This window comes from Meriones unguiculatus, chromosome 10 (genome assembly GCF_030254825.1).
Source record: "Meriones unguiculatus strain TT.TT164.6M chromosome 10, Bangor_MerUng_6.1, whole genome shotgun sequence".
Classification (NCBI taxonomy): Eukaryota; Metazoa; Chordata; class Mammalia; order Rodentia; family Muridae; genus Meriones; species Meriones unguiculatus.
Window position 1 is genome coordinate 86,759,004 of NC_083358.1, and position 27,658 is coordinate 86,786,661.

Here is a 27,658-nt window from a genome sequence, read left to right on the forward strand (position 1 = left end):
TATGAAAAAGCAAAACAAAACAAAAATGCAGGATAGTTAACACACTCCTGAATAATAAAAGATCTACTGGAGTTATCATCATTCTTGACCTCCAACTATACTGTGGGACTATAGTAATAAAAATAGCATGATATTAGCATAAAAATAGACATGGTAATCAACGGAATTGAACTGGACACAAATCCATTCATGTATGGACACGTGATATTTTAATAAGAAGGCAGAAATATTCACTGGAAAAAAAGGACAGGATGGTCAACAAATGGTGCTGGACAAACATAACAAAGAACCAAAATAGACTGCATACATATCATCCTGCATAAAACTAAACTCCAAATGCACCAAAAACTTCAAGATAAAAGCAGATACTATGAATTTGATAGAAGAGAAAATGAGGAGAACTCTTGAATTCGGTGGCATGGAAAATGGCATTCTGCACAGACTACCCATTAGCACAGGAAAATATGGTATATATTCACTTATATTAGCTGTTTAGTCAATGATTGATAACCAATGTACAATCTGTAGAACCATAGAGATTAGGTATAAAGTAAGGGAATGGGGATAGTGGGGTAGACCACACTCAGAAAGCAAAATAAAAGGACAGAAGAGGGTTGAGGGAGGTAGAAAGACCATTAAAAATAGAGGCCATTTGAGGGGTAGTATGCAAACCTGATATAGCTAGAGCTTCCCCAAACATTAACATATATGAAGGTGATCTAAATGAAATCTTCAAATAACAAGGAAACAGAGTCCTAACCGAACATTTCTTGTCATCAAAGATGTCAGTAACAAGATCAGGATACATCTAACTGAGTTGTTGGCCAAAGGATTCCACTCGGGTTGACCACACAGCACACACTGTTACCAAGACTGTAGCTGGTTCTCCATACATTGACAGCACGGCTCCATTATTGTAGACAACACCTACAAAATTCATTAAACACGGAGAAGTGAACTGATGCCTATATAGAGTCTTTATCCATGTGTGCTGCCATCTTTGGTACAGGAAGGTGCTCTGCATATTACCAAAAGGGAAATGTAAACACCAACCTAACCACAAACCCTTTGATCGACAATGGTGTCCTACCTGTTAGTGCAATGGTAGCACAAAGCCTTGAGGAATACCAACAAGTATTTGATTTGACTTAAAGCTTTCTACAGGAGATGAAACCCGTATCTCACACTACTTGGGTGACCAAGAACCTGAGGCTAGATAGTTCAGGGACAAGTACTATTATTCTCAAAAACAAAACAGCAACACTATCTGAAAACAACAACATTGACAAAACAACGAAAATCAGCCATAAAATGATTCCTAATGGCATTTTCCTATACTCATAGATTAGTGCTTTGCTCAGCCATCATCAGAGAAGTTTCCTCCCTGCAGCAGGTGAGAACAAACACAGAGACCCACTGCCAGACATTATGCAGAGTAAGAGACCTTGGAACACTAGAAGAGAAGTCTCCTTTAAATCCTTCCTGTTAGAGCTCAGGAAAACCTATAGATAAGGAGTCAGAAAGAGTGTAAGAGCCAGAAGAGATGGAGGACACACACACACACACACACACACACACACACACACAGAACAAGATATATCAAAAACAAGAGCAAACAAACAAACAACAACAATAGGAAGGCCTTCTAAATCAATAGGATAAACACACTTATGAACTCACAAAGACTGAGACAGCATGCAAAGGGCGATACCACTCCTAGGCATATATTAAAAATATGTTCAAGTATACAAGAAGGACATTTGCTGAAACATGTTCGTAGTAGCTTTATTCATAATAGCCAGGATTTGGAAACAACCCAGATGTCCCTCAACTGAGGAATGGATACAGAAACTGTGGTACATTTACACAATGGAATACTACTCAGCAATTTTAAACAAGGAAATCTGTCGTGGGCTACATCTGTGCAGGGGTTCCAGGTTATCTCCATGAATGGTTTTGAGTTGGAGTATTGGTTCAGTGTCCAAGTGGGTTCCCTGGTAATGGGAACACAGACTGTCTGTGACATGAACTTAGTGGCTGGCTCTTTGATCACCTCCTCCTGAGTGGGGAGCAGCCTTACCAGGCCACAGAGGAAGATATTACAGCCAGTCCTGAGGAGACCTGATAGGCTAGAGTCAGAGGGAAGGGGAGGAGCTGGATCTTGAGGTAGCACTATTCCTAGTTGTCTGAGAAAGGGCCAGACTGATTTCCAAAGTGGTTGTACAAACTACTCTTAAGGGTAGGTTGCATGCTCAGTACTGGGCAGCCAACAGAAGACAAACCCAATGGCATTTTGGAGGTTTTGTTTCAAAATGTCATGTCAGAATTTTTAAACAAACATTTCCATTACAGATATACATATATAACATATGTAAATTATTGTATAAGACTTTGGGTATAAAATATAGTTTCACTTTACTGTTTTTATGGGATCCCTGATTGTACAAATGAGTGGGTGGCTTGGTCTATATCTATTTCATGTTCCTTTTCTTGGAATTTTTTCCTTCAATTTGTTTATTTTTTTTCCTTTTCTAAAGTATTATTTTTGGTTTATATTTTATTTTATCGTTATCTGTTAGAAGCCTGTTGTTTTCAAAAGATAAATGAGAGACAGAAAGCAAGTGGACCCAGATGGGAGGAGAGGTGGAAGGAACTCAGAGGAGTAGAGGGAGGGGAATGAAGGATATATTAAGTAATCAAGGATACATTATATGAGGAAAAATATAATTAAAAAAGGGGGATGCATTGAAGCAATTTGATTACCTTTAATAATGTACATGGTTAAAATGATCGCTTTAACTATAATTAAAAAAGTTTTATTTAACAATAGAAGTGTACTCATTAATTTATGTTTGCAAATATCTTGACTTCTGTTTTCTGTTTAGCAAACAGAGCTCACAAACACAGAGTTGCAGCCAGGAGAGATTAAATGAAAATTTAGGGAGGCACAAATGCATGTTTTTAGGAATGTAACTTTCAGTATTTAGCTTCGATACTGAACTTACACATTCAAGTGAGTATGTGTAAAAACACATATGAGCACATATTCACTGGTGCAGTTAACAGGTGGGAAAATTGGGGTAGACTCTCCCAGAGGGCCAGCATGCATCAACTGTAGCCTTTTAATAAAGTCATTCTTGATCATTTCAGGATGAGTCCGTTTTGTAAATCTTAGTAAAATAAATGTAAATAACAATTAAATCACCAAACCAGTTAATAATTAAACAAACAGTACACGAATTCATTTTGTTTTTCAGTCTGTATAGAGAAAGCCTCCTAGATGAGTTTCGATTGTATTTGCTTAAATAATTATGTCTCTTCAGTTAAAGCACAAGTACATATTAAGAGAACAATATTGAACAATAAATAGAAACTAATCAAACACAAAACTTGAAGCCATAATGACACTGAAATTGTAGGCTGGATTCTTTATCATAACTGTATCATAGATATTCTTTTTTTTATTTTATTTTATTAATTACACTTTATTCACTTTGTATCCCCCCATAAGCCCCTCCTTCCTCCCCTAGCGGTCCCACCCTCCCTCCCCCTTCTTCACACATGCCCTTCCCCAAGTCCACTGATAGGGGAGGTCCTCCTTCTGATCTTAGTCTATCAGATCACATCAAAAGTGGCTGCAGTGTCATCTTCTGTAGCCTGATAAGGCTGCTCCCCCCTCAGGGGGAGGTGATCAAAGAGCAGGCCAATCAGTTCATGTCAGAGGCAGTCCCTCTTCCCACTACTATGTAACCCACTTGAACACTAAACTGCCATGGGCTACATCTGTGCAGGGGTTCTAGGTTATCTCCATGACTGGTACTTGGTTGGAGTATGAGTCTCTGGGAAGACCCCTGTGTTCAAATTTTCTGGTTCTGTTGCTCTCCTTGTGGGGTTCCTGTCCTCTCCAGATCTTACTATTTCCCACTTCTTACATAAGATTCCATGCACTCTGCCCAACAGTTGGCCATAAGTCTCAGCTTCTGCTTATAAAATAGAAAATGTGAATGATGATATGATTAATCATTTTAATTTTTTAACATTAGAACATTTTATTTAAACAAGATACATGTTTGTTTTTGCTGATTTTTTTAAAAATTTTTTAATTAATTTATTTTTTATTAATTATAGTTTATTCATTTTGTATACCAACCGTAGCTCCCTCCCTCATACCCTCCTAATCTCACCGTCTCTTCCTCTTCTCTATTCATGCCCCTTCCTGAGTCCACTGATAGGGGAGGTCTTCCTCCCCTTCCATCTGATCCTAGTTTAATATTTTAAGAGAATGCAGGTATTAATTTTCAAAATGATATCCCAAAGTGAGTTATGAAAGTAAATTAGAGATTTATTATTATAACCATAACAAACTTACATAGTTTCAGATATGCACAGTTTTCTTTCTTTTTTCTTTTTTAGCATTTATGGCTTTGTCAATGTTATCTTCCAGCTCTTGTCTGGTTAGCAGGTGACCCCAATTTGTCCAGAATGCAAATGCAGGCACAACTTTCTCTCAGTCAAGCTAATGTGGATCAAAACAAGTTTCTTGAAATCCACATGAGAGAATGGGGAACCTACAAGATAAAATCTGCAAACTTTATGATGGAAGGAAACCAGGATGGTTTAGAAGATAAAAGAAAAGACTTATGGATAAGACATGAGAGCTGTCTCCCAGTCACCGAAGGGCTGTCAGACAGAACTGTGCTTCAGATTAGAATCCTGTGATTATTCATTTATCTAACAAGTGTGTTCTGAGATCTCTTTACCTGCCAGGCATTGTTCTTGGTGCTGGGTATGTGGTAATGAACAACAAAGATAATATCCCCCTTTTTTTTTTTAATTGCAGCTTGATACAAGGAGCTAAACCAGAAAGCATGCAAATAAACGATCAAGACCTTGGACATTTTATGTAACAGTGAGTATAGTGAAGGAAACCATCAAGGTAGGGTGGCCCACAGAGGGACTGTTTAGAAAGGTCAATAAAAGTTCCACAGGGGAGCAAACTATTCATCTGAAATATAAATAAGAAGTAAGAACCATTCAAATATAAGACTGGGCGTAGAGCATTCCCAGACAGAGCAACTGCCAAGTCACATACTCATCATATACGAGAGAGGTTGCATGCTAGATATCAAGAAGGAAGGCCAATGTTATCAGGAGGAAAATAGGGTTAGAGATTGTGATGACATGAATGTGGAATCTTGGAAGTTAGTAAAACAAATTATTTCATATCTTGGGCACATGGACTTTATTTAAGCTTTCTATGAGAGCTGTTTTTCTCAGTAGAAATCCAAGCATGCATAGTTATTTGGTGGCCATCTTATGATCAAGCAGTCTGTGAAATGACTGCAAGTGCACAGGTGTGAACAGCCAATATGTTTCAAGCAAAGCCCTGACTACCTCTCCAAATGGTAGAGAGAAGACCAGACACCTTGCTGCTATTTTTGCACCACAGAATTCTGGGGTGGAAATTCAACAGGCAGCGATATCCCACATGATACAGAAATCAATCAAGTGTTAGGGTATCCAATTCTAAAGCATCTGACATTAGTTTTGAGATTGAGAATCTTGTAAAATAAAGAATAGGTTGTTGCTAAAGATGGAAAAACACACAACAAACTTTCTACAGGATTAAAATGCCGTGGGAAGCATTTTTTTTTTTTAAATTAGGGACTAGGAAAATAACTTAAATTATATTTGGACAGGACAATCATGCAAGAGATAATTCACAACACAAAGTACATGATACATTCGTGATTCTAAGGGAGCCTAGACAGAATGCTAGGAAGTTGAATGTTTTGTCCAAATACAATAAAGTACTGTAAGACAGAAAAAAAAGCTTAAGAAGGATATATTTAATTTGCTAAGCAAAGGTTAAGCAACTAAAGTGCTCAGAGACTGCTGTATTAGAAAATAAATTATTGTTTATAATTAGTCTCTCCCTGACAGACAATTCTCAAGCACTTTATAGTGAAGATCATACCAAGAATGTGGCAGAAGACAGGTAATTTTCAGAAAGACTTAAGCCTGTCCCCATTAAAATCTCTTAAGGAGACAGCAGCATTCTAAGATTCAGAGGGAGTCAGTGCTATGACAGCAAGGCATGCCCAAGATAAAAAGAAACCCATTTTAAAAAGAAAATTAGTTGTATGGTGACAACACTACAATGTTAGACTAGGCGGGACAGTTCAGAACAAAGAGTAGAATAATAGGCTTTAGCTGTCTATAGCAGAGACAGACTGAAGATGTTACTGGGCTGCCAATAGAATCCTTTGGTGGATATCCACAAAGAGACACTAGATGCCAAATTATAAAATTAATAGTTCAGAATGTTGAACCAAAAGCAGAACAAAGAAATGGGGAACTATTACCAGGGAAAACAATAGACACTAAACACAAAATAAATATCCTTTTGTCCAGAAGACCTCCAGCAAAGAGAATTTCAAAATTGCTATGGAAAGAGTATTGCAATCTGTCTTGGACTATTGTTTCTGAATGACAATAATATTTAACTGATCCTCTTAAGCACAGTATTGTTTAAAATGATGTGTATGAATATTTTAACTTCCTGTATGTACGCTTACTCATGTGTGTATGATGCATACTGAGGCCAGAAGAATTATATTGGATCCTTTAGAACTAGAAGCACAGATGGTTTCAGGCCATGATGTAAATGTTAGCATCCAAACTTGGGTCGTTTGCAAGAGAAGTATGTCCTCCTTATTGCTGAGTCACATCTACAGCCCCTGGCCATATCATCTTCTTTTGGGCATCTGGTAACTGTAACATTCCTTTCTCTTCCACTCAATCCTACCCAAGGAGACATTGAATCCAGTTATACTTACATGTATTTGGACCTAATAGAGATCACAAGATTAAGGGTAGTGATCATGAAACCAAATGATTAGATGGCATTTGAAGAATCTGTGGAAAGGTTAGATACATTTTGCCTGTAGGACTCATGTGAATTATTGTCCCTGGAGGATAGTTTAAAAAGGGCTATGTTCTGTTTCCATGTGCGTGTCGGCTTTTTGTTGTTTCTGTTGTTGTTGATGTCTAGCTTTAGTCCATGGTGGTCAGATAGTATACAAGGGATTATTTCAATCCTTTTGTATCTGTTGAGGCTTGCTTTGTGACCCACTATATGGTCTATTTTGGAGAAGGTTCCGTGTGGTGCTGAAAAGAAGGTGTACTCTTTTGAGTTTGGGTGAAATGATCTGTAGATGTCTATTAGGTCCATTTGATTTAGGGATTCTGTGAGTGCTTTTATTTCCCTATTTGGTGTCTGTCTAGTTGATCTGTCCCTTGCTGAGAGTGGAGTGTTGAAGTCTCCCACTATTAAGGTATTAGGATCAATGTATGATTTAAGCTTTAATAATGTTTCATTTACGAATGTCGGTGCTCTTGTATTTGGGGCATAAATATTCAAGATTGTGATGTCCTCTTGGTGGATTTTTCCTTTGATGAGAATATAGTGGCCCTCCTTATCTTTTTTTATTAACTTGGGTTGAAAGTCTATTTTATTAGATATTAGGATAGCTACTCCAGCTTGTTTTCTGGAACCATTTGCTTGAAAAACAGTTTTCCAGCCCTTTACTCTGAGGTAGTGTTTATCTTTGTTGCATAGGTGTGTTTCTTGGATGCAACAGAATGTTGGATCCTATTTCCGTAACCATTCTGTTAGCCTGTGTCTTTTTATTGGTGAGTTGAGTCCATTGATATTGATAGATAATAGTGACCAATGCATGTTAGTTCCTTTTGTAATGGAGTCGGTGATCTAACCTTGTTTCATTGCTTGTTTTCTTTTCACTTTTGTTGGGATATTATCTGTATGCCCTGTTTTCTTGGGTGAATTTGTTTTCATTGGATTGGAGTTTTTCTTCTAGTATCTTCTGTAGGGTTGGTTTGCTGTGTAGATATTGCGTAAATTTAGTTTTGTCATGGAAAGTTTTGTTTTCTCCATCTATGTTGATTGAAAGCTTTGCAGGGTATAGTAGTCTGGGTTGACATTTGTGATCTCTTAGAGTCTTCTATGATACTTGCCCAGGCCCTTCTGGCTTTCATAGTTTCTGATGAGAAGTCCAGTGTGATTCTGATAGGTCTACCTTCATATGTTACTTGGCCTTTTTCCCTTGCTGCTTTTAATATCTTTTCTTTGTTCTGTAGATTTAGTGTTTTGACTATGATGTGACATGATGTGTTTCTTTTCTGGTCTAGTCTATTTGGAGTTCTGTAGGCCTCTTATATATTTATGGACATCTCTTTCTTTAAGTTGGGAAAATTTTCTTCTATGATTTTCTTGAAAATATTTTCTGGACCTTGGAGCCTGGAGTCTTCTTTTTCATCAATTCCTATTATTCTTAGATTTTGTCTTTTCATAGCATCCTTGATTTCTTGGATATTTTGTGATTGGAACTTTTCTGATTTTACTTTTTCTTTGAGAGAAGTATCAATTTCTGCAAGTGTGTCTTCAGCTCCAGAGATTCTCTCTTCCATCTCTTGTATTCTGTTGGTGATGCTTACTTTTGTGGTTCCTGATCTTTTCTCCAAGTTCTCCAGCTCAAGGGTTTTCTCATTTTGTGTTTTCTCTATTGATTCTAATTCTGTTTTCCTGCCTTGCACCATTTCTTTCATGTGTTTGAATTTGGATTCCTGTCTCTCTACAATGGCCTCTTTTTCTTTGTTCATTTCCTTTTTGTATGCCACAAATTTTTCCTCTACTTGTGTATATATTCCAAAGTTTGCTCAAGTACACAAAAGGGATACTTGCTCAACCATGTTTATAGCAGCTTTATTTGTAATAGCCAGAACGTGGAAACAACCCAGATGTCCATCAACGGAAGAATGGGTACAGAAATTGTGGTATTTCTACACAATGGAATATTACTCAGCAATCAAAAAGGAGGAAATCATGAAATTTGCAGGCAAATGGTGGGATCTAGAAAAGATCATTCTGAGTGAAATATCCCAGAAGGAGAAAGACAAACACGGTATATACTCACTTATATAGACCAATAAGATATGATAAACATAAGGAAATCTATACACCTAAAAAAGATAATCAAGAGAGCAGACATGGGATGATCAATCCTCATTTAGAAAGACAGATGGGATGTGCATTGAACGTATGACAGGAGTCTACTGAGTGCATCTGAAAGACTCTAACTAGCAGTGTTTTCAAAGCAAAGACTCATGACCAAACCTTTGGCAGAGTACATGAAATCATAAGAAAGATTGGGATTAGTCTGATACAGAAAGGATAGGAGCTCCACAAGGACCAAATATATCTGGGCACAGGGTCTTTTCTGAGACTGACATTCAGTCTCATGTATGGACCATGTATGAATATAACCTAGAACCTCTGCTCAGATGTAGCCTGTGGTAGCTCAGTAACCAATTAGTTTCCCAAAGTGAGGGGAACAAGGACTATTTCTAACAGGAACTCAATGACTGGCTCTATGGCCTCCCCACCCCCAAGGGAGGAGCAGTCCTTTTAGGCCACAGAGGAGGGTTTTGCAGCCAGTCCTGAAGATACCTGATAAAATAGGATCAGATGAATGGGGAGGAGGTCCCCCCCCCCATCAGTGGACTTGGAAAGGGGCATGGTGGAGATGAGGGAGGGAGGGATGGGATGGGAGGGAATGAGGGATCGGGACACGGCTGGGATACAGAGTTAATAAAATGTAACTGATAAGAAAAAATAAAATTAAAAATAAATAAATAAATTTAACATAAAAAAGGGCTATGATCTGAATAAACACCTTATTGTGATATAATTTTGCAGCTGATATTTTCTTGGTGCAGCTGATTTATTTCCTATTCTTCAATACATGGGTGATGACTATGAAGTTGCAAAATGGTCGAAAGATTATGGTGGAACTGACACAGTGTGCTTAGGATTTTGTTTGCTTCAAAATACCTTTCAACTTGCACTCCCCTTGGAATATGATGACCTTATGAGCAAGCCCAGAATAGCTTAGAGCAGCCTAAGACACGAGAATATATGAAGACAGAAGTTGGGCTCAGCCACCTCACCAATACTACCACCAACACTGAAGAAGGCTCCAGATTCCTTAGTAAGAACATCCTGACATCCTCTTGGTCATCCATCAATGGAGGTCAAGCTTATGAATGAGTCTCACAAGCACCATGTACAGCAGAAGACTGTGAATATGAAATCAGTCCAAATTTCCACCCCACATAGTGGTACACAAAAAGTAACTGTGTTAACTAGCAAATTTATTAAACTTAGAATATTACTTTTAAAAACTGTGTAGTTGATATATATATATATGTATATATATATATCAGTGGAGCAAAGCACTGTATATATATATATATATATATATATATATATATATTATAGATACTCTGTAAGTTATAGTGAATATGTGTCTACATCTATAGCAATAGCAAACTTCAATAAAATCTACATGCCCAGACAGCACTGTATAAGAAGCGTTGGTGACTAGAGATTTCCAGGTCAAAGTTTATTTCCTGCTTCTCTCCACACTACTATTCTTATAAGGAATTTATTTATGTAGAAGATAAATATAATGTAATTTAAAATTAACAATTCTGGGTCTAGAGAAAGCTTGGTAGTTAAGAATACCTATCGCTCTTGCAGAGAACCTAAGTTCAGTTTGCTAGCACCCACTTCAGGTGGCTTATAACCACCTCTATAATTCCAGTTCTAAACGCTTCTAACTCCTTGGGCATCTACACTAACAAACAGATAGACAGACAGAGACACAGACACAAACACCGATATATAGGCACAGAAACAAACACAGACACAAACACACACACAACATACTCAGAGACACATAAATTAAAACTATAATGAAAATATTTGAAAACAACACATTTGTCTTAAAGAGTTATATGAATTTACTTCATGATGTCTCACAGTACAGACATATCCAAAAAGCATGGACCAGACTTATGATAAGGCTGATCTGGGATCAATAAAAGGAATAGGTTTATAAAATAGAGCCTTACATAGCTACAATGGGCTGCACCCACTTGAAGACCTACCATAGTTTTTGTTACTAAAGATATTAAAGTTTATGGGGGTTATGTCTTATTTGTCAACTGTCTAAGGAGCTTAACTTGATTCTCATCTTCCAATTAAAACACTAAATTAAAAATTAAAGGCAGAATATGTCTAAACCCTGGATCTGGGGATGCAGAAACAAGAGTATCTCTGGAGCTTGATTGTCAGCCACTCAGCCAAATGGGCACACTCTGGATTCAGTGAAAGACTTTGCTTCAAAACACAATGAGGGGAAGTAATTGAGGAATCACAGCAGATATAAACCTCTGTTTTTCTTATTTATATACAAGCATGTGCATGCATTCTCTGCTACACACTAACACACTGGGTTATGTTCCTTTTGTCAGAATTACAAAAACATCATCTTACATAGTCAGACCAGATTATTTTTATGTATTTTCCTAATACAACATGATTCCAGTTCTGTTTTCTCAATAACCCTCTGCATTTTCAAGGCTTCAGTGATCTCATTCTTAAAATATCATCCATGCATGCAGAAATTCCACTGATGTTTTCAGTTTCAGACAGGAGATGAGAAATTTTAAATTGGCCTTTTCTCCTGTGATTGAGATCAATACTCAGAACAGTCAGTTGCCTTATGTGTTAACTATCTGTACAAATGGCTGAGGGAAAAATCTCAATATGTTGGTGGCAAATAATCTATTTATTCTTTTTTTGTGAGCTGTCTGAAAAGTTTACCAAACTCTTCCTGAGAACTCAGCATTGTGATGTATGGTAAGTATAAGCTTTACCTAGATCAGTACAATCTGCAATGTGATTGGGAAGAAATAATGAGGAACCTTACTTCGTTTAGGGTTTTAATGTTAAGAGACAATACAGTATGAACTTGCTTATTTATTTGACCATCTGACACTTACTAAAACAGGACATACTGACAAGATGTTTATTACTGAAAACTCAACCAGGTGTTCCATATGTAGGTATACACCTGTAGTATAGAATTTGCATCTCTATGAGAAGGCATATTTGTACAGACATTTGACATAAACAAAATGCTTTTATCTGTTTCTTATTCATATAATGTGAGCACAGGTCAAGTATTATTTTATGTGACACCCACAGCCTTTTGCACTGTTCCCCATAAATAAAACAGTTCTCTGCTTCATCATGATAATTTAGCTTTAATCAAGCATGACATGTTGGTTTCTCTTCCATCTTTCTTCTTTTAAATTCAAACTTGCATTTATGGAGAAAATGATTTCATAATTTTGTTTTAAATATCACTTGTCCTTCTTCTAAAACATAATATCTCAAAGAAAGCAATATAGTTATTTTGGGGCATTGATTCTTAGAAAGATTGACTTGGGGATGGAAGAAGAGTTAATAAAAGCCATCTTTGATGTTATTTAATACAAAAGCAAACACAGATCTTTTTATATTTGGCATTAAAAATCTGATCATTTGCCTCCCTAAAGAAAGCACACCCAGCTTTTATACAGACGGCACAGTGAAGAATAATAATATTTCTGTTTACTGAGATATCAGCTGGCATTTCCCCACAAGTCAATGGCCTATCGCTGCTACAGCCTATTAGACCTCAATGTGGCATCTACAAATGTCAAGAGTATAAAAAATATAGTTTAAAAATCAAAAGCAGCCTTCAACACTCTTCCAAAAAAATAAAACAAAGGGGGGGGGCAACATTGAGTTAAATCTATTTGCTGCAGGAATCAGGGCAATATTCAGCTGTCAATCTAGAAAAAACAAGGGAGCCTCACTGGCGTAGCACTGGATAATGAAACTTCCAGCAGATGTTCAGGCAGGGCTCTAATTCTGACTGAACTCCCTTGGTGAGCATTTAATTTCTTTATCATATGCAGGCTCGGCAAATTGTACTTCATCAAAGATGTGTTGTGAAATATTAATATTTCATATGATAACAAAACTCCACAGACTAGCCTTTGTCATATTATGAGCATCCAAATTTCAAATGTCAAGATTCTGAATTATAATAAGTTTTAAACAGATTCTTGAATTGGCATAATAAATTATGATAAGGCCAATCCCAATTGGTTTGCTGTAATGTCACACACATGTATACTATATGTGATATTTTAATACCCATCTTTAGGAAAGGTTGTGTGGGAGGAAATGAGAGTTCAAATGTTGTGTATGGCAACATTGCATCCGTAAGAAAGCACAGGTGTTCATGAAACGTAATTATATATTCACAACAGGTTTTTATCAGTAATTAAGGACAATATAAGAAATGAACTATTCTCCAGGAGTTAGACAGGGTGTTTTATAAGCTCATGCATGGGGAAGTATCTTTTTTTTTGACACACCATTACTCATATTCAAGATGGCATAGTGATTTTTTTTCCTTTACAGTTTGTGCAGATAAACCTAAGATAGTCTTTGCACACTAGTTTTATACCACTATCAAAGTAAGCAAAGTGGGGTTGTCATTATGTTTCATGTGCAAGATTTAACTCATATTTGTTCATATCTTTCCCTTTGAACCTACGGCACAGAGTTCTGATTGGATAGATTATATTCAAATTGGAGGTTCAGAAGGAAGTTAGTCTCTAAATTTGTTTCTGCTGGTGAGCCTAATAAAGAAAACAGCTTCCGTGTGCCTGAATGACACAGGGTCAGGAAAGAATGTGAGTCACCAACAGAGGAGAGAATGATAACTCTGATGACTCAGAATTCAATTTTGGAAAGCCAGAAGTAAATCTAAACCACCTATAATTCCTCACTTAAATCTGATTAAATACCTGTTTACATGTATGTATTTTAAACGGCATAACTAATATATACCATTAAATAAATGCTCTGGAGACTTTTGAAACCAACCAGTTAATCATTTGATTACAGCTTCCATAATTCTTAAGGGATGAAGAGAAACAAAAACAAATGCACTATTAATAGTCTACAAGACTGGACACAATCATCCATAACATTTTAAATCTGATCCAGACTATTCAGTTCAATTCATTATTTTGTTTAGCAAAGTCTTTCTCTATGTTTAATATAATGCTTGATGTTACCATATACTTTTTCAATCTAAGAATGCTTAAAAAATATCTTTTCCTTGCTCTGATTTTTTCTGACTCCTGAGGGTTTTCTGGGTTCCTGGACCAGCTTTACTGAACCTCTTATAAAACTGTCAGACTAAGACAGCTGTAATACTTTAACGATAATAATGTCAGCTATCGATCCTAGTAAAAGAAGAAAGCAGGAGAGAATGCGCTTAATGGGGCATGTTTGTTCTCTGTTATTTTCTTTGCCCAAGGATAAGGCTGATTTAAATAATGAAACTCTCTTTAGTCACTAGATCCACACATTTTTATATGTTAATTATTACTAACTACAACTTACTGCTAACCACATTGATGAGGCTTGTCTTCCAAAACCTTTTCAATAAATGGCCTGTGAAATGCTAAATTAGACTTCTAACTCACCACCATGTAAGGATGTTGTCTGTCTTCTATTCTACAAATTATCCAACGTTGGAAGCCTGCATTTAGATGATTTATGTGGTTAAAGTTACATACATTTATTTGTTTGCTTACTTGTGTGTGTGTTTGTGTGTGTTCTCATGCCCATGACATAATGCTCATGTGGCCTACAGTAAATAACTTAGGAGTCATTTTTCCCTTTTTATCATCTCAATCCTGGGAATCAAGCCTAATTTGCCAGGCTTGGTTACAAAAGCCTTTACCTCCTGAGCCATCTCACCAGAACTGCTTTTTGTGCTAAAGATTTGATCTCAAATGTAATCATTCATTTCCGAAGTATGTAGCAATGTAGCACTCCTTGTGAAGCATAAAATCCATAATGTAAGAGGAAATTCTATTTGGGGGGTAGTATTTTTTTTATTAAAAATTCATGATGAATAACCATACTATCACCACCAACAAAATGCAATGAGAAAGACTGTAAAACATGTAGTGATAGCAGGATTTTATGCAAACTAAATCCATTGTTTTCCTAACTTTGAATTGAAACATATGTTCCCATTTACACACATGTTCAAGTCACAAAATAGTCTTGTCAAAACAAAGAATTAAAAATAGAAACTCTCATAATATCAGGCACACCCCTCGAGATATATATCTAAATGAAATGAAATCAATATGTCAAAAGTATGTATCTGCATGTTAATTGTTCTACTATTCAAAACAGCACAAAAATATAAACTTCCCTAATGTTCAAGTGATGCATGGATATAGAAATTATGGTACAGATACCCAATGGAGTACATTTTAGCTATAACAATGGAATCTTGAATTCATAGAACTCAAAATTGTTATGTTAAGTGAAATAAGCCAGTTCGGGGGAACACTTGTATGACATGATTTCACTCGTCTATAGAAGCTTACACAAATAGATAAAGAGTTAAATAGTAAGTACTGTGGACTGGTTTAGTGCAGGAGAGAGGAGTGGGGAAGTGTGGATCCATTAGGTAAAATTAGGTAGAAAATTTTAGTGTCTACCTCATAAAATCATGACTATAAATATCAATAACATAGTCTGCATTTCAAAGACACAGATGAAGTGAGTTTGAAAGCTTTGTTTTTTCATAAGGGAATAAAAAATTAAGACAGGAATGTTTAATGTACTTAAAACACTACATATAAACAGCCAAACAGCTACAACATTCTTCTAGTGTAGACAATTAAAGTAGATTCAATTCAGTTTAAAACAGGGACGAGTGATTATTAATCATTTTACTGGTATTTGATTTCATCATACGATAGTTCTTTTAATTAGAGGGCAAGCTAGACATTTGCATATTTTCTTACCTTATCAAGAGAGAAAGTTTTGGTCAGAGCAAAACCCCATCCGGCTTCAAAGGCCCTTCGAATCATTGGTGTGCTAGTGGCTGGTGTCGCACTAGCAAGGCCGAAGGGATTGGGAAACTTTAACCCTGCCATTTCCACACTGATGTCCACTAGGTCAACAGGAGTGTAAAACAGGGGCAGTTCAGGCTGGGAAGACACCAAGGTTCCATATTGTGCCTGCAAGAAAGAAGGTAGCCATAACTGCAATTGTATCATACTTGAACTGCCGTGTAATCTTTCCCTGAATGTCATCATAGCACTCAAATGAACACAGACCCCAATGGCCTATCTCCAATATTGTACACAATTATCATCATTTTCAAAGTTAAAAGATGTTATAGAGTGAAAACAGAAGGAAAATCAATTAAACAAACAAAAACTCTATTTCAAACATACTGAGATTCAAACACAAAGGGGGATCATTTCTTAATTTATTTTTCTGGTTCCACTGGCCCAGTTTCTTTGTACTTAGTTTATGAGAGTGTCTCAGTGCTGATATGGGCCACTTTAAGTCACGAGGTCTAAACCTATTTCTCAGTAATCTCACTGCTCTGGATGTGACTTCAAGAAGGCCCCTTACCATGTCCTTGCCAGTTCTCCTCTCCATCTATCAGTTTAGCAGTTGGACTGCTGGATGTCTCATTTCCTACCTCAGAGGGATATTGGAGAATGACGAAAGTGGGCCATGGGGAGACTTCTAATTGCAAAAGAAATAACACACTCGAGGATTGGAGGAGCTTGATTTTTTTTTTCAGAACTTAAGAAATAGCAGTTTACATTAAAATCTTCATTTGGCACTTAGAAATAAATGCACATAGGCTCTGTGTAGTGGCCATTGTAAACAGGATGTTACTCTGTTTTAATGAGAACACTGAGGTACCTGGCTCACTAACGAATAGAACATGCTTAGCCTGCATACTTGTGCTCTCTTTTCCTTCTCATTCTCAAGCTCATCTATTCCTTTCTCCCCACTCCTCTTTCTTTCTGTTTATCTATGAAAGACAAATACTTGAAAAACACACACACACACAAAAATGGATGAATATTCTCCTCCAAAGTAGTTACTGAATGGACAGGGCTACTTAATTCAAAAGTAGAACTCTGTTCTCTCATGAATCATCACTCAAAAGAAAAGTTATTTAAGCAGAACCTTAATTTTATAGGCATGTGTCTTGTGCAGATAAAGATTGCCATGACTTGCATAGAAATAATTTTCAGTCCTCTGCCACTTATAACGCAGAGCCAAGCTCACTTAATATGCAAAAAGGCATCAAACTTGCCAGTTGAAAAGGCTATTGTGTTTCTGGTATTGAAAGAAGAAATAAAATAAAAAAGCCTGATGGCATCTAGGCCATAGCTATGGATATTCTTCTCTGTCAGGGATCTCTGCCTTTCATGGATCTCTCTCTCCCTGCCTGCATTTTTTTTTCTTATTCTAACTCCCTCCCTGATAAATTTCAAATTTATTACCTGTAATCTGTATCCTTTTCTTTATGAGGCACATTTTGGGGGATGTCTCTTTTAATTGGTTCTTGTTTTCTTATATAATCAAATCTTTTTTAAAGCATTTAAAGAGTGTGAATGCATGATATAGGGAGGTAGGGTATAATTGGAGGTGTGTGTGTATGTGTGTGTGTGTGTGTGTGTGTATAAGTATGTTTGTGTGTGCACACCCATGTATTCAGGCATTAGACAGAGAGTGGAAGAAGACCACACATGGTATTACAGCATTTTATTTTATTTTATTAATTACACTTTATTCATTTTGTATCCCCCCAGAAGCCCCTCCCTCCTCCCCTCCCGATCCCACCCTCCTTCCTCTTTCTGCATGCATGCCACTCCCCAAGTCCACTGATAGGGGACGTTCTCCTCTCCTTTCTGATCTTAGTCTATCAGTTCATATCAAAAGTGGTTGCAATGTCCTCTACTGTGGCCTGGTAAGGCTCCTCCCCCCTCAGGGGGAGGTGATCAAAGAGCAGGCCAATCAGATTATGTCAGAGGCAGTCCCTCTTCCCATTACTAGGTAACCCACTTGGACACTAAACTGCCATGGGGCTACATCTGTGCAGGGGTTCTAGGTACAAACTAGGAACCTACCACAGAGGACCTCTGAAAGTCTCTGCCCTACAGACTATCAAAGCAGATGCTGAGCCTGATGGTCAACTGTTGGGCAGAGTGAATGGAATTTTATGTAAGCAGTGGAAAATAGTAAGAGCTGGAGAGGACAGGGTCTCCTCAAGGAGAGCAACAGAACAAGAAAATTTGAACACAGGGAACTTCCCAGAGACTCATACTCCAACCAAGGACTATTCATAGAGATAACCTAGAACCCCTGCACAGATGTATTACAGCATTTTTACTCTATTTGACCACAGTTTGAAAAGAATCAAGTATGTTTTACGTTTGAGTAAGGGAGAAGTTTCAAGATGAGATAAGTGAACAGTAGGAAAAATCACAAGCATTGTCACCTTTGTAAATGATGTCCATAGCAAGAAAACAGAAGAACCTACATACCTCTGACATGAAATGAATGAGGTTTTTTTTCTTTCTATAGCTCTGCATTATAATATCTGATCTCTCAAATGTTGCAGATAGATTTCAGTTTGTTTATAACTGCAGCCCTTGGAGCACTAGGCAACATCCCAAAGAGCCAGATAGATATTATATATACAGTTTAGCTTGTATTGCTTAATATATGTAGTTAGAAAAACTAACACCCAGTTTACAAATTCTTAAGGTTGAAATTTTCACATATATAAATAAAATGCTTTTGACAATTTTTGTATGATTTCATTTAAGCTTAACAAAAAGCAAGCTAAATATGCTGAACAAATCATATGCAAACATACATACATTGATAAAGCTCCTTCTGGTGAGAGGGTCATAGGCTATATATCTTACAATATGTAGAAGACTGCTACAGGTGTGTGTCTGCGTGTGTACAAGTGTGCACTTGTATGTACACACACAAGCCTGCATTTGCTTTGTCTGTATGGCCCACAGCACACCTCTACCCTAAGGTGTGACTCTTTTTTTTTTTCTGCATAAGACAGAAGCCTTCTTTCCCTGTGCCTCACTCTGTGGATTGAATCTCAAGTCTCAGCTCTCAGGGAAAGACCGACACTTTCCAAATCTCATGCTCAGCCCCTAACATATTTCCAAAAGGTTTCAGCACCTTTGGCTGCTGACGTGCTGGGTGTCCTCATACCAAACAGCTTTAAATTGGACCTTATTGCATTCTTCTCTAAAACACCCGGTATCCAGATTTTCAATTTCAGACAATACTGTTTTCCCAGTCACCCGACAGTGTTAGCAAATAGCAGATATGATAGAGATGTTGAACAGCAGAGATTATTAGTTCCCTGCAATTTCCACCGTGGAAAGGCATTACATGTCAGAATCAGAAATGACACAGAAGCCACCAGTGCATCGACAGAGAGGGTGTTTACCACGCATTAACCAAGAAAAATATTCAATAACACTATACATAAATGAAGGGAATTCTATGCATATGGATCTAGAAGGACATGAGATCTCTGCATATCCATCTGTCTCTAGTTGTACACATCATTATGCCATTTTATTTCATTATTTTATTTACATTTTTACTTTTTATACTTTTATATTATCATATTTTCATTAATGATAGTCATTACATTTTATTTCTTTACGTGAAACAAACAGATTTTAAGGTGCATTACAACAATTATTTAAGTTTTATTTTTCTCTAGGTTGGTAAGTTAAAATGTCTGTGTTTTATAGGCTTCAAGGTGATGTTATGACACGTGAATGTGGAATGATATAATAAGGGCTCGTCAGCCTGTCCATCTTCTCAAGTCACTAACACATTCTGCAGTAAGAACATTTGAAATGTACTTTTCATGTTTCCAAAACCATCACTCTTCTCTTTTCAGCTGTATTAACCTCTTATGTCAAAATTTTTGTCCAAAAAGTATGTTCTCTTATCTAAGACTCTTCGATTTCAGACCTCCTTTACACTTTCTTCACTCTTAGCATCCATCCCTGACTACCATTCTGTCAGCTGAGTCCGCGTGTTTCACTGCTTTGCAGGACACGTGTTACTCATTTTTTTCTCTCTGCCTGGCTTATTTCTTTCATGTAATGTTTTCCGCTTTCATTCAATTTGTCACAGATGACAGGATTTTCATCCTTTTTAAGGTTGAATAGTATTCCATTGTATACACATACCACATTTTAAAAATCTCTTCAGCAATTAGGTTAATTACATAATCTGACCGTTAGGAACAATGCTTCTATAAACATGGGCAGATGGACAGCTTTCCTATCTCGGAAGGGTACACCTAGGACTTGAATTGTTAGATCACATGATATTTCTAGTTTTACTTATCTGAGGAGCTTAGGTACAGTTTTCCACAATGATTATGATAATTCATATTCCGACAAAGAATATAAAACAGTAAAAAAAAAATACTCCTTTTCTCCTCCACGTCTTCTCCAACATTTACCACCTCTAATCTTTTCCTTGGTAGCCATTTGATACAGGTATACTGGTGATGTTTCAATGCCAACTTGACTGGATTTGGAGTTACCTGAGATGTACATCTAAGCATGTTTTCATGAAGTATTTTATCTACCTTAGCCACAAAAGTTCGCAGAAGTGATTGCAGCTATACCATAGTAAAGGAGGCTAGGTGAGATCAAGAGCTAACAGCAGAGCATAGCAATGTCGCTTACATATTTTTCAAGAAATGAAAAATAGCAGAAAGCCAGTAGGACTAGGAAATGTGTGGCAGGTTTGGATTTGTTCTAGGAATTACCACTGTATGAAATCATGGTCACAACATAGACTACAGGATGTTATACGTGCCAGGAATGTGGAAGTCCCACTGAGGAAAACTTTCTTCATGAAGTAGATGCTGCTCAGGAGAAATGAGCATCAGGAAACATCACCCATAGGGGTAGGAAATTAAAGGCGATCAGAGCTCATACTATTCCAACAAGAGAGTAAATGCCAGGGAAGAAGCAACAACATTAAATAGTTATATCATTATTTACCTTGTTGGGATTTGTTTAATTCAGTCAACTTTTCCTTTCTATTCCCTAAATTTCCTGTTTTGGAATGAGACTAAGTATTCTTTGCCAATGTATATTGGAAATAGGTATTTTGTTCATTGGGTTTTATAGGATCCTGTAATTCCATGATTGCTTTGCATCCTACACTGTCTTGACACTTTGAACTTGGACTTTTGGAACAATTTGGAAACTGCTAAGATTTTGTATACTTACAAGTAAACAAATGCACGTTGCATTATGTTTGTCATGAACCTTGAGGATAAGGGCTGCAACTGATTAAGTATGTTTGGGTCTCAAGGTGACAACGAAAAGACCTGTGATTTTTGAGCTTCACTGTTAACTCAATTGGTTTTGGAATAATGTGGAGGCACAGCTCTGGTTATGTCTTTGAGGCCCTTTCAGAGGTGCTTAACTTGAGAAGGCACACCCTCAATGTAAGTCTTCCTAAAGATCCGAAATAAATGAAAGGGGAAAAGAAGGAAGTGAGATATGTGTTACTCCCTGTCTCATTTTCTCTTCCATGCAGATGAGAGGAGTTAAGCTTTCCCCACACCTGCATACTCTCCTTACCAAGGAGCTACCTCCTGCCATGCCTTGCTCACCATGACGAATTATACCTTCTTTTCCTAAGAGGCTTCTTATGGCATTTTGTCCCAGCAACAAGGAAAGAAATATTACAAGTGAGAGATGGCATCTCACCACGGTTTTTATTTGTCCTGCTTTAATTATTAATGATACTAATATATAGTATATTCATACTATATATATGCATATACATATATATATATAACTTTTGCTATTTATATATCTTGGAAGAATTATATCTTTGTGTTCATTTTGAATTTCTAAACTCCTTTGTTTTCTCAGAATTATGGAATTTGTTCTCCTGATGTTTTGGACATAAAATTGTTCTTTTAATTTAATATTTTAAATTTATTCACTTTACATTCCAATCTAGCCCCCTCCCTTGCCTCTTACAGGTCCCACCCTCGCTCTCTCTTACCCCTTATTCTCCTCTCCTAGTCCTCAGAAAGGGGGAGTCCTTCTCCCTTACCAACTGACCCCAGCTTATCAAGTCTCACAAGGACTGGCTACCTCCTCTTCTATGGCCTGGCAAGATTTCCCCGCCAGGGTAGCAAGTGGCCCTGTGAGAGACTGATGCACCAGCCAAGGACCGTGAAGGGAGAGGACCTAGACCCCCTGCTCAGATGTAGATGATATGCAGCTCAGTCTGTGGGTTACCCTAGTAAGGGGAGCACGGACTGTCTCTTACAGGGACATTAATTCTTTATTAGATATATAGTACTATATAGTGTTCTCTACATACTGTCAATTGATTCCTTTCATGTACAGAAAATTGATAGTTTGGTCTAATCTCATTTGTGTCTGAACAATTGGAGTGAAGTCCAAGATATCACTGACAAAGCCAGGGCTGTATAATTATTGCCTATGTTTTGTCCTCCTGATTAGAAGTTTCTGATCCTACATTTAAGTTTTATTTTTTTTTAGATTTTTTTTCTGTTTTATTTTATATGCATTAATACCTTGCCTGCATGAATGCCCTGTGTGTACCACTTTTGTGACTGGTACCTGAGGAGAAAAGGAGAAAGGCTTAATCCCCTAGACCTGGAATTGTGGAAGGCTGTGAACCCCCAGGTGGGTTCAGGGAACCAAACCTAGGTCTTCTGCAAGAACAACAGATTCTTAACGGCTGAACCAGCTCTCTAGCTGCTAATTCTTTATTTCATTATGAAGTTATTGTTTTGTGTTATGAACAACATATAGCTCACTATTCTGCATGTGGTTATACAGTTTCCCAACTCAATTATTTAAACAATTCTCCATTTCTTTTTTTAATCTCTTTAAAAAATTTTTTTAATTCCCAGACCTACACACTGGATGGTGTTCAGAACTCCTTTTTGTTTAATCTTAGAGACACTAATATTTTATGAAGCAATATCTTTAAAATGTCACATATTCATCATGTGCAGTATAATAGGGCAATAATATTTTCATGTAAGAATATGCTAACTTTGAGAATATCCCCACCAAAATGCCACCATGTCCCTACATTTACCCTCAACTTGTGACCAATCCCCATTGTTTCATTAGGCAGTTTTGCTTCTATTTTCATGTCTTATATATGTACATGATTTTATCTTTTAAAAATGTATGATTCACAAAATAAAACAAATAAATATTTGTCTTTCTTAAACTGACTTAATTCACTTAAGCTGATTATCTATACTTGTATCTATTCTCTTGCAAATGATGTAACATCATTCTTTTTCATGGCAGAAAAACATTTCACATATATATGAACATATATATATATACATATATATAACATATGTATGTTACAATTTATTTATATATTCCTCTGTTGATTGACGCCTACATTGGTGCTATAAATTAACTATTGTGAGTAATACTGCAATAAACACTGACATATAAACATTTTTCTGTTGTTTTGACTTGGCGTCCTTTAGTTAAATGGTCAGCAGCAACAGAGCTCTCACCCCAGAGCCATTTTTAGTTAGAGGAACCATGATACTGATTTACATAGTGGCTGAACTAGCAATTATGATGGTTCCTTTATGTCTACATTCATTTCCATAACAACTGGTTTTCCAAGTGATTTTTTTTTTTTAATGTTGAAACCTCACTCAGAAGGGCAAACAGGATAGGCATTGGAAGTAGGAGAAGAAAAGGAACAGGACAAGACCTTCCATAGAGGACCTCTGAAAGAGTCTACTCACCAGGGTATTGAAAGAGACACTGAGACTCATAGTCAAACTTTGGTCGGAGTGCTGGAAACATTACAGAACGAGACAGAAGGACCTGGAGGAGACAGGAGCTCCACAGAGACAAAGAGAGGCAAAAATCCCCTGCCCAGGGGGTACTGCAGAGACCATATTCCAACTAAGAGCCATGCATGGAGAGGACCTATACCAAGGAGTAGATGAGGGAGGGGACTGTAGAGGGGATACAAAATGAATAATTTGTAATAAATAAAAACATTTTTAAAAATGAAAAATACCTCTCCTTTTCTTATTGCACATTCCTTTGAAAATTAGTTGAACTTACATGTATTGGTTCATTTCTTAATAGTATATGCTGTCCGATTTTATGATGTGTTACTTGGTTAAATTTTGACAGCATATTCTAAACAATCTTTGGGAAGAAACAATAGTATCCTCAAACTCATCTAGTGAAAGTCAAGTTAGGTAGGCTACTGGACAAACTTGGACACAGGCTTTCCGCTGGGTTATCCCTGAAAGTCGACAAGATGCAGAGCCAGGAAAGCCTCAGAGATGCTTGACTTCAAAAGTTTCATTTCACAGAGAAAATTTATGAGCAAAGGAATTTCTATGAGATGCCTATAGGGTCCTCAGCTGCACATGCATGAAACATACAAGGATGTATTTCTGCATAGTCGGCTAAAATACGGAATATGTATTTCAGACATAAAATGTTTTAATCAATCGTTCATGCTCAACTTCTTTGCTTGTTCAACACACAGGATAGGTAAAAAGAAAATAAATGGGAACACAAGGCCAATGTCATACAGGACTCACGGGAGGGGAGTAAAAGTGCAAGCCAGAGCCCACAGTGTAGACAGAAGGGTGAACGTGGCTCTTTCCGGAGCCATTGACAGACATATGAGACACTGAAGCCGAAAGGGATGCCGAAGAAACAATTTTTTTTTAAACTTTGTTTCTCCCCCTTAGGGATTTTAGTCACATAAAGCACAACTACTAGAGTTAGACTTGATGGCATAGATTTGAAGGGGCCTAGATTCATATAGGTTATAATTAAAATTTCTCACTTGATTTTCTTCTGCCAAATTAGGTACGGTCTGCCACTACCCACAGAACTTCCGAGTGACCTATCCCACGGCCATCTGGATCATCTGCCATCCCCGCTCAAGCCTTCCTCCCGCTGCTCCCACAGTCTCTTTTTGCTTCAAGAGACTGAAGCGTTCACTACGTTGCAAGCGAAACATCGTTAATGCATCTCTCTGTACTTTCCGGTTTCTGCTGTTGTTGTGTGTGTGGTATGCTATTTTACGTTCAGGTTGGTGCTTGGAAATTCCCCAGAACCCTGCAAAAGATGGTGCAAGTACCCTCTCCTAAGACAAAGCACAGCTGTTTCCTCATCATGCCTTCCATGTGCTTGCTCACGTACCTGTGCCTCTTGCTGAATTTAGTTTAAGCACCTGGCAATAGAAGGACTGGTTTCACACACACATACACACACACGCACACACACACACACACAAAAGTTAAAAAATGTATTCTATGAATTAAAATGTTGAACTTGGATAAGCAACTTTTTTGTTTGCATCAGTTTTCAGTAGTGTGATAGCTTCACATAAAATAGTGATTAGATCTATATTTATTTACCTTTTTCAAAGACACAAAACTCCATGTTCCCCTTGTTTATTTTTTTATGGTTATAAATGAGGCATATTAGAAAAATATTCCCTGTAGGCATGCCCACCCTGCAGCCTAACAGAAAAAAAATTGACCTTATGTTTAATATGATGGGATTCATTTTATTTTACTTGGCATTTTGCTGTGAACGTCCTAGACAAAGCTTCCTGTTGTAACGGCAAAAGGTTGGCCTTGCTTGCTTGCAAAGCCTCTCCAAAGAGCCCTCTAGTGGCTGTAAGTAATACAGTAGGTTATTAAGCTTCAATGTAAAAATACATTTTAATATCCAGTCATGTGAAGTGACACAAATATTCCTTGGCTTCACATTTTATTAAAACACTATACTCGATATTTCTGAACATTAAAAAATGTGTGTGTGTGTGTGTGTGTGTGTGTGTGTGTGTGTGTACTAAGCGTATGAGTGCTTTGTCTACATGTGCATATCTCTGCCATGAGCATGCAGTGTTGGTGAAGGCCAGAAGAGGGCGTTAGATTCCCTGGAGTTATATACAGTGACCAGCTGTTTGACGTGGGTGCTGGGACCAAAACCACCTCAGGAGAGCAGCCAGAGCTTCAAACCATTGAGCCGTTTCTCCAGCTCACTCCTTGACTTTTGACTTCTCACTTGGATTGGACCTTCTCAGTGTCAAGTCATTATGAAGGTACAAAGTCATAGCAGACTAACTAAACTGTGAGAAAGGGCCAAGGCTAGAAACTCTCAATTAAAGCCCAAAGACCCATCCTTCCCTCTTCTTCAGACAGTTATTTCATTCTTCCTTGCCAGCTGGCTTCTAGGTTTTTTTTTTTTGTTTTGCTTTGTTTTGTTTTGTTTTGTTTTGTTTTGTTTCCCTAAAATTAGTTGGTGTTTTCTTGGTGTGGCCCATTTATATACTGCTCTTAAAATTAGAAATATATGAAAAGTTTCTAATTTTCTGTTGATCATATCGACTATGGTTCACAATCATTGCATTAGAAATTCTTGGAGTGGGGCTCACATATGATTCTTAAACTCTCAGGTCAGGGAGAAGACAAGACTGACTATATGATTTTGATACCTAGGACTCACAAAGCAGATGGAGGGAACTGATTTCTTGTGACTTCTGTATGAATGCTGTGGCAACCCTTTGCCTTTCCCTCACTGATCGCAATAATAAGATAAAATTTTAAGTTACCTGAAGAGATTTCCCTGTGAATCCAAAACCAAGCCCTACTTTTTGGTGATGTGGACATTCTTTCCAGCTCTTTGTTATCAGGTGGAAATGCAGGTTTGGCCTTGGATGTATTAGATATCTATGTTATTGTACTCAGAGTCTATAAACAATCTACTTAATGAACAGGTTGGTTTAGCTTGCCAAGTAATAGAAAAGTTCCCATTTGCTATAAAGTATCTTCTAAGTGAAACGCAAATATACTGACAAGGTATAAAAGCAGGATATTAAAACATATTAATATAACAGGATCAGATGAATGGGGAGGAGGTCCCCCCTATCAGTGGACTTGGAAAGGGGCACGGTGGAGATGAGGGAGGGAGGGAGGGAGGGACTGGGAGGGAATGAGGGATCGGGACATGGCTGGGATACAGAGTTAATAAAATGTAACTGATAAAAAAATAATAATAAATAAAAAAAATAAAAAATAAAATAAAATCTGTACATCTAAAAAAAAGTTTCTACCTAACCCCCCCCAAAAAAAAACGTATTAAAAGCAGGATAGTTTAAGTTTATCCTCAAAATGGAAAAAAAAAAATCAGTTGCTCATATTCAAACAACACTCATGCCAGACCCAGCGGGGAATGCTTTATGTTTATCCTTTAAATCACACTTCAAAACAGCTAGTATGCTCCCTCTGCAAATGAGCAAGAGGAGGGTCATGGAGCGTAAGCAGTCTTTGCTCTCCTTGCAGATACAGTGCATGTAAGTGGAGCAGCAAGAACTTACTCTAGAGGGATGCTTGTTTCACCATGGCAAGCTTTCTGCATCTTACACACACACACAACATACACACACATTATGTATCTAAAACATTAATGTCCTAAAAATCAGAATGTTACCTGACAGGTTTGGTGTGATGGTTTTGATGAATACACACAAAAAGCATAGATGTGTATGCTCATATGTCAACAAACATCAAAACACAATGCGTGTATACACACACATTTTCCATCTGAGTTTGGTGGCACACATTTATAATCCAGCACTTGGGAAATGGAACAGGAGAACCAGGAGTTCAAGGGTAGCTGAAACTACATAGATAATTCAAAGTCAGGCTACGCTTCATGAGAGCCTGTCTATAAAACACCAAATCCC

At 37.3% G+C, this 27,658-nt stretch overlaps 1 protein-coding gene across 4 annotated transcripts in view; it reads right to left on the reverse strand.

The window, feature by feature from the left end:
- Positions 1-27,658, reverse strand: part of Dpyd (dihydropyrimidine dehydrogenase) — a 925,939-nt gene that overhangs the window by 426,360 nt on the left and 471,921 nt on the right. For all 4 annotated transcript variants that reach the window (XM_060392818.1, XM_060392819.1, XM_060392817.1 and 1 more), the window contains exon 13: positions 15,823-16,038. In XM_060392818.1, coding sequence (XP_060248801.1) covers positions 15,823-16,038 — 216 coding nt within the window. The remainder of the gene's footprint in view (positions 1-15,822; positions 16,039-27,658) is intronic.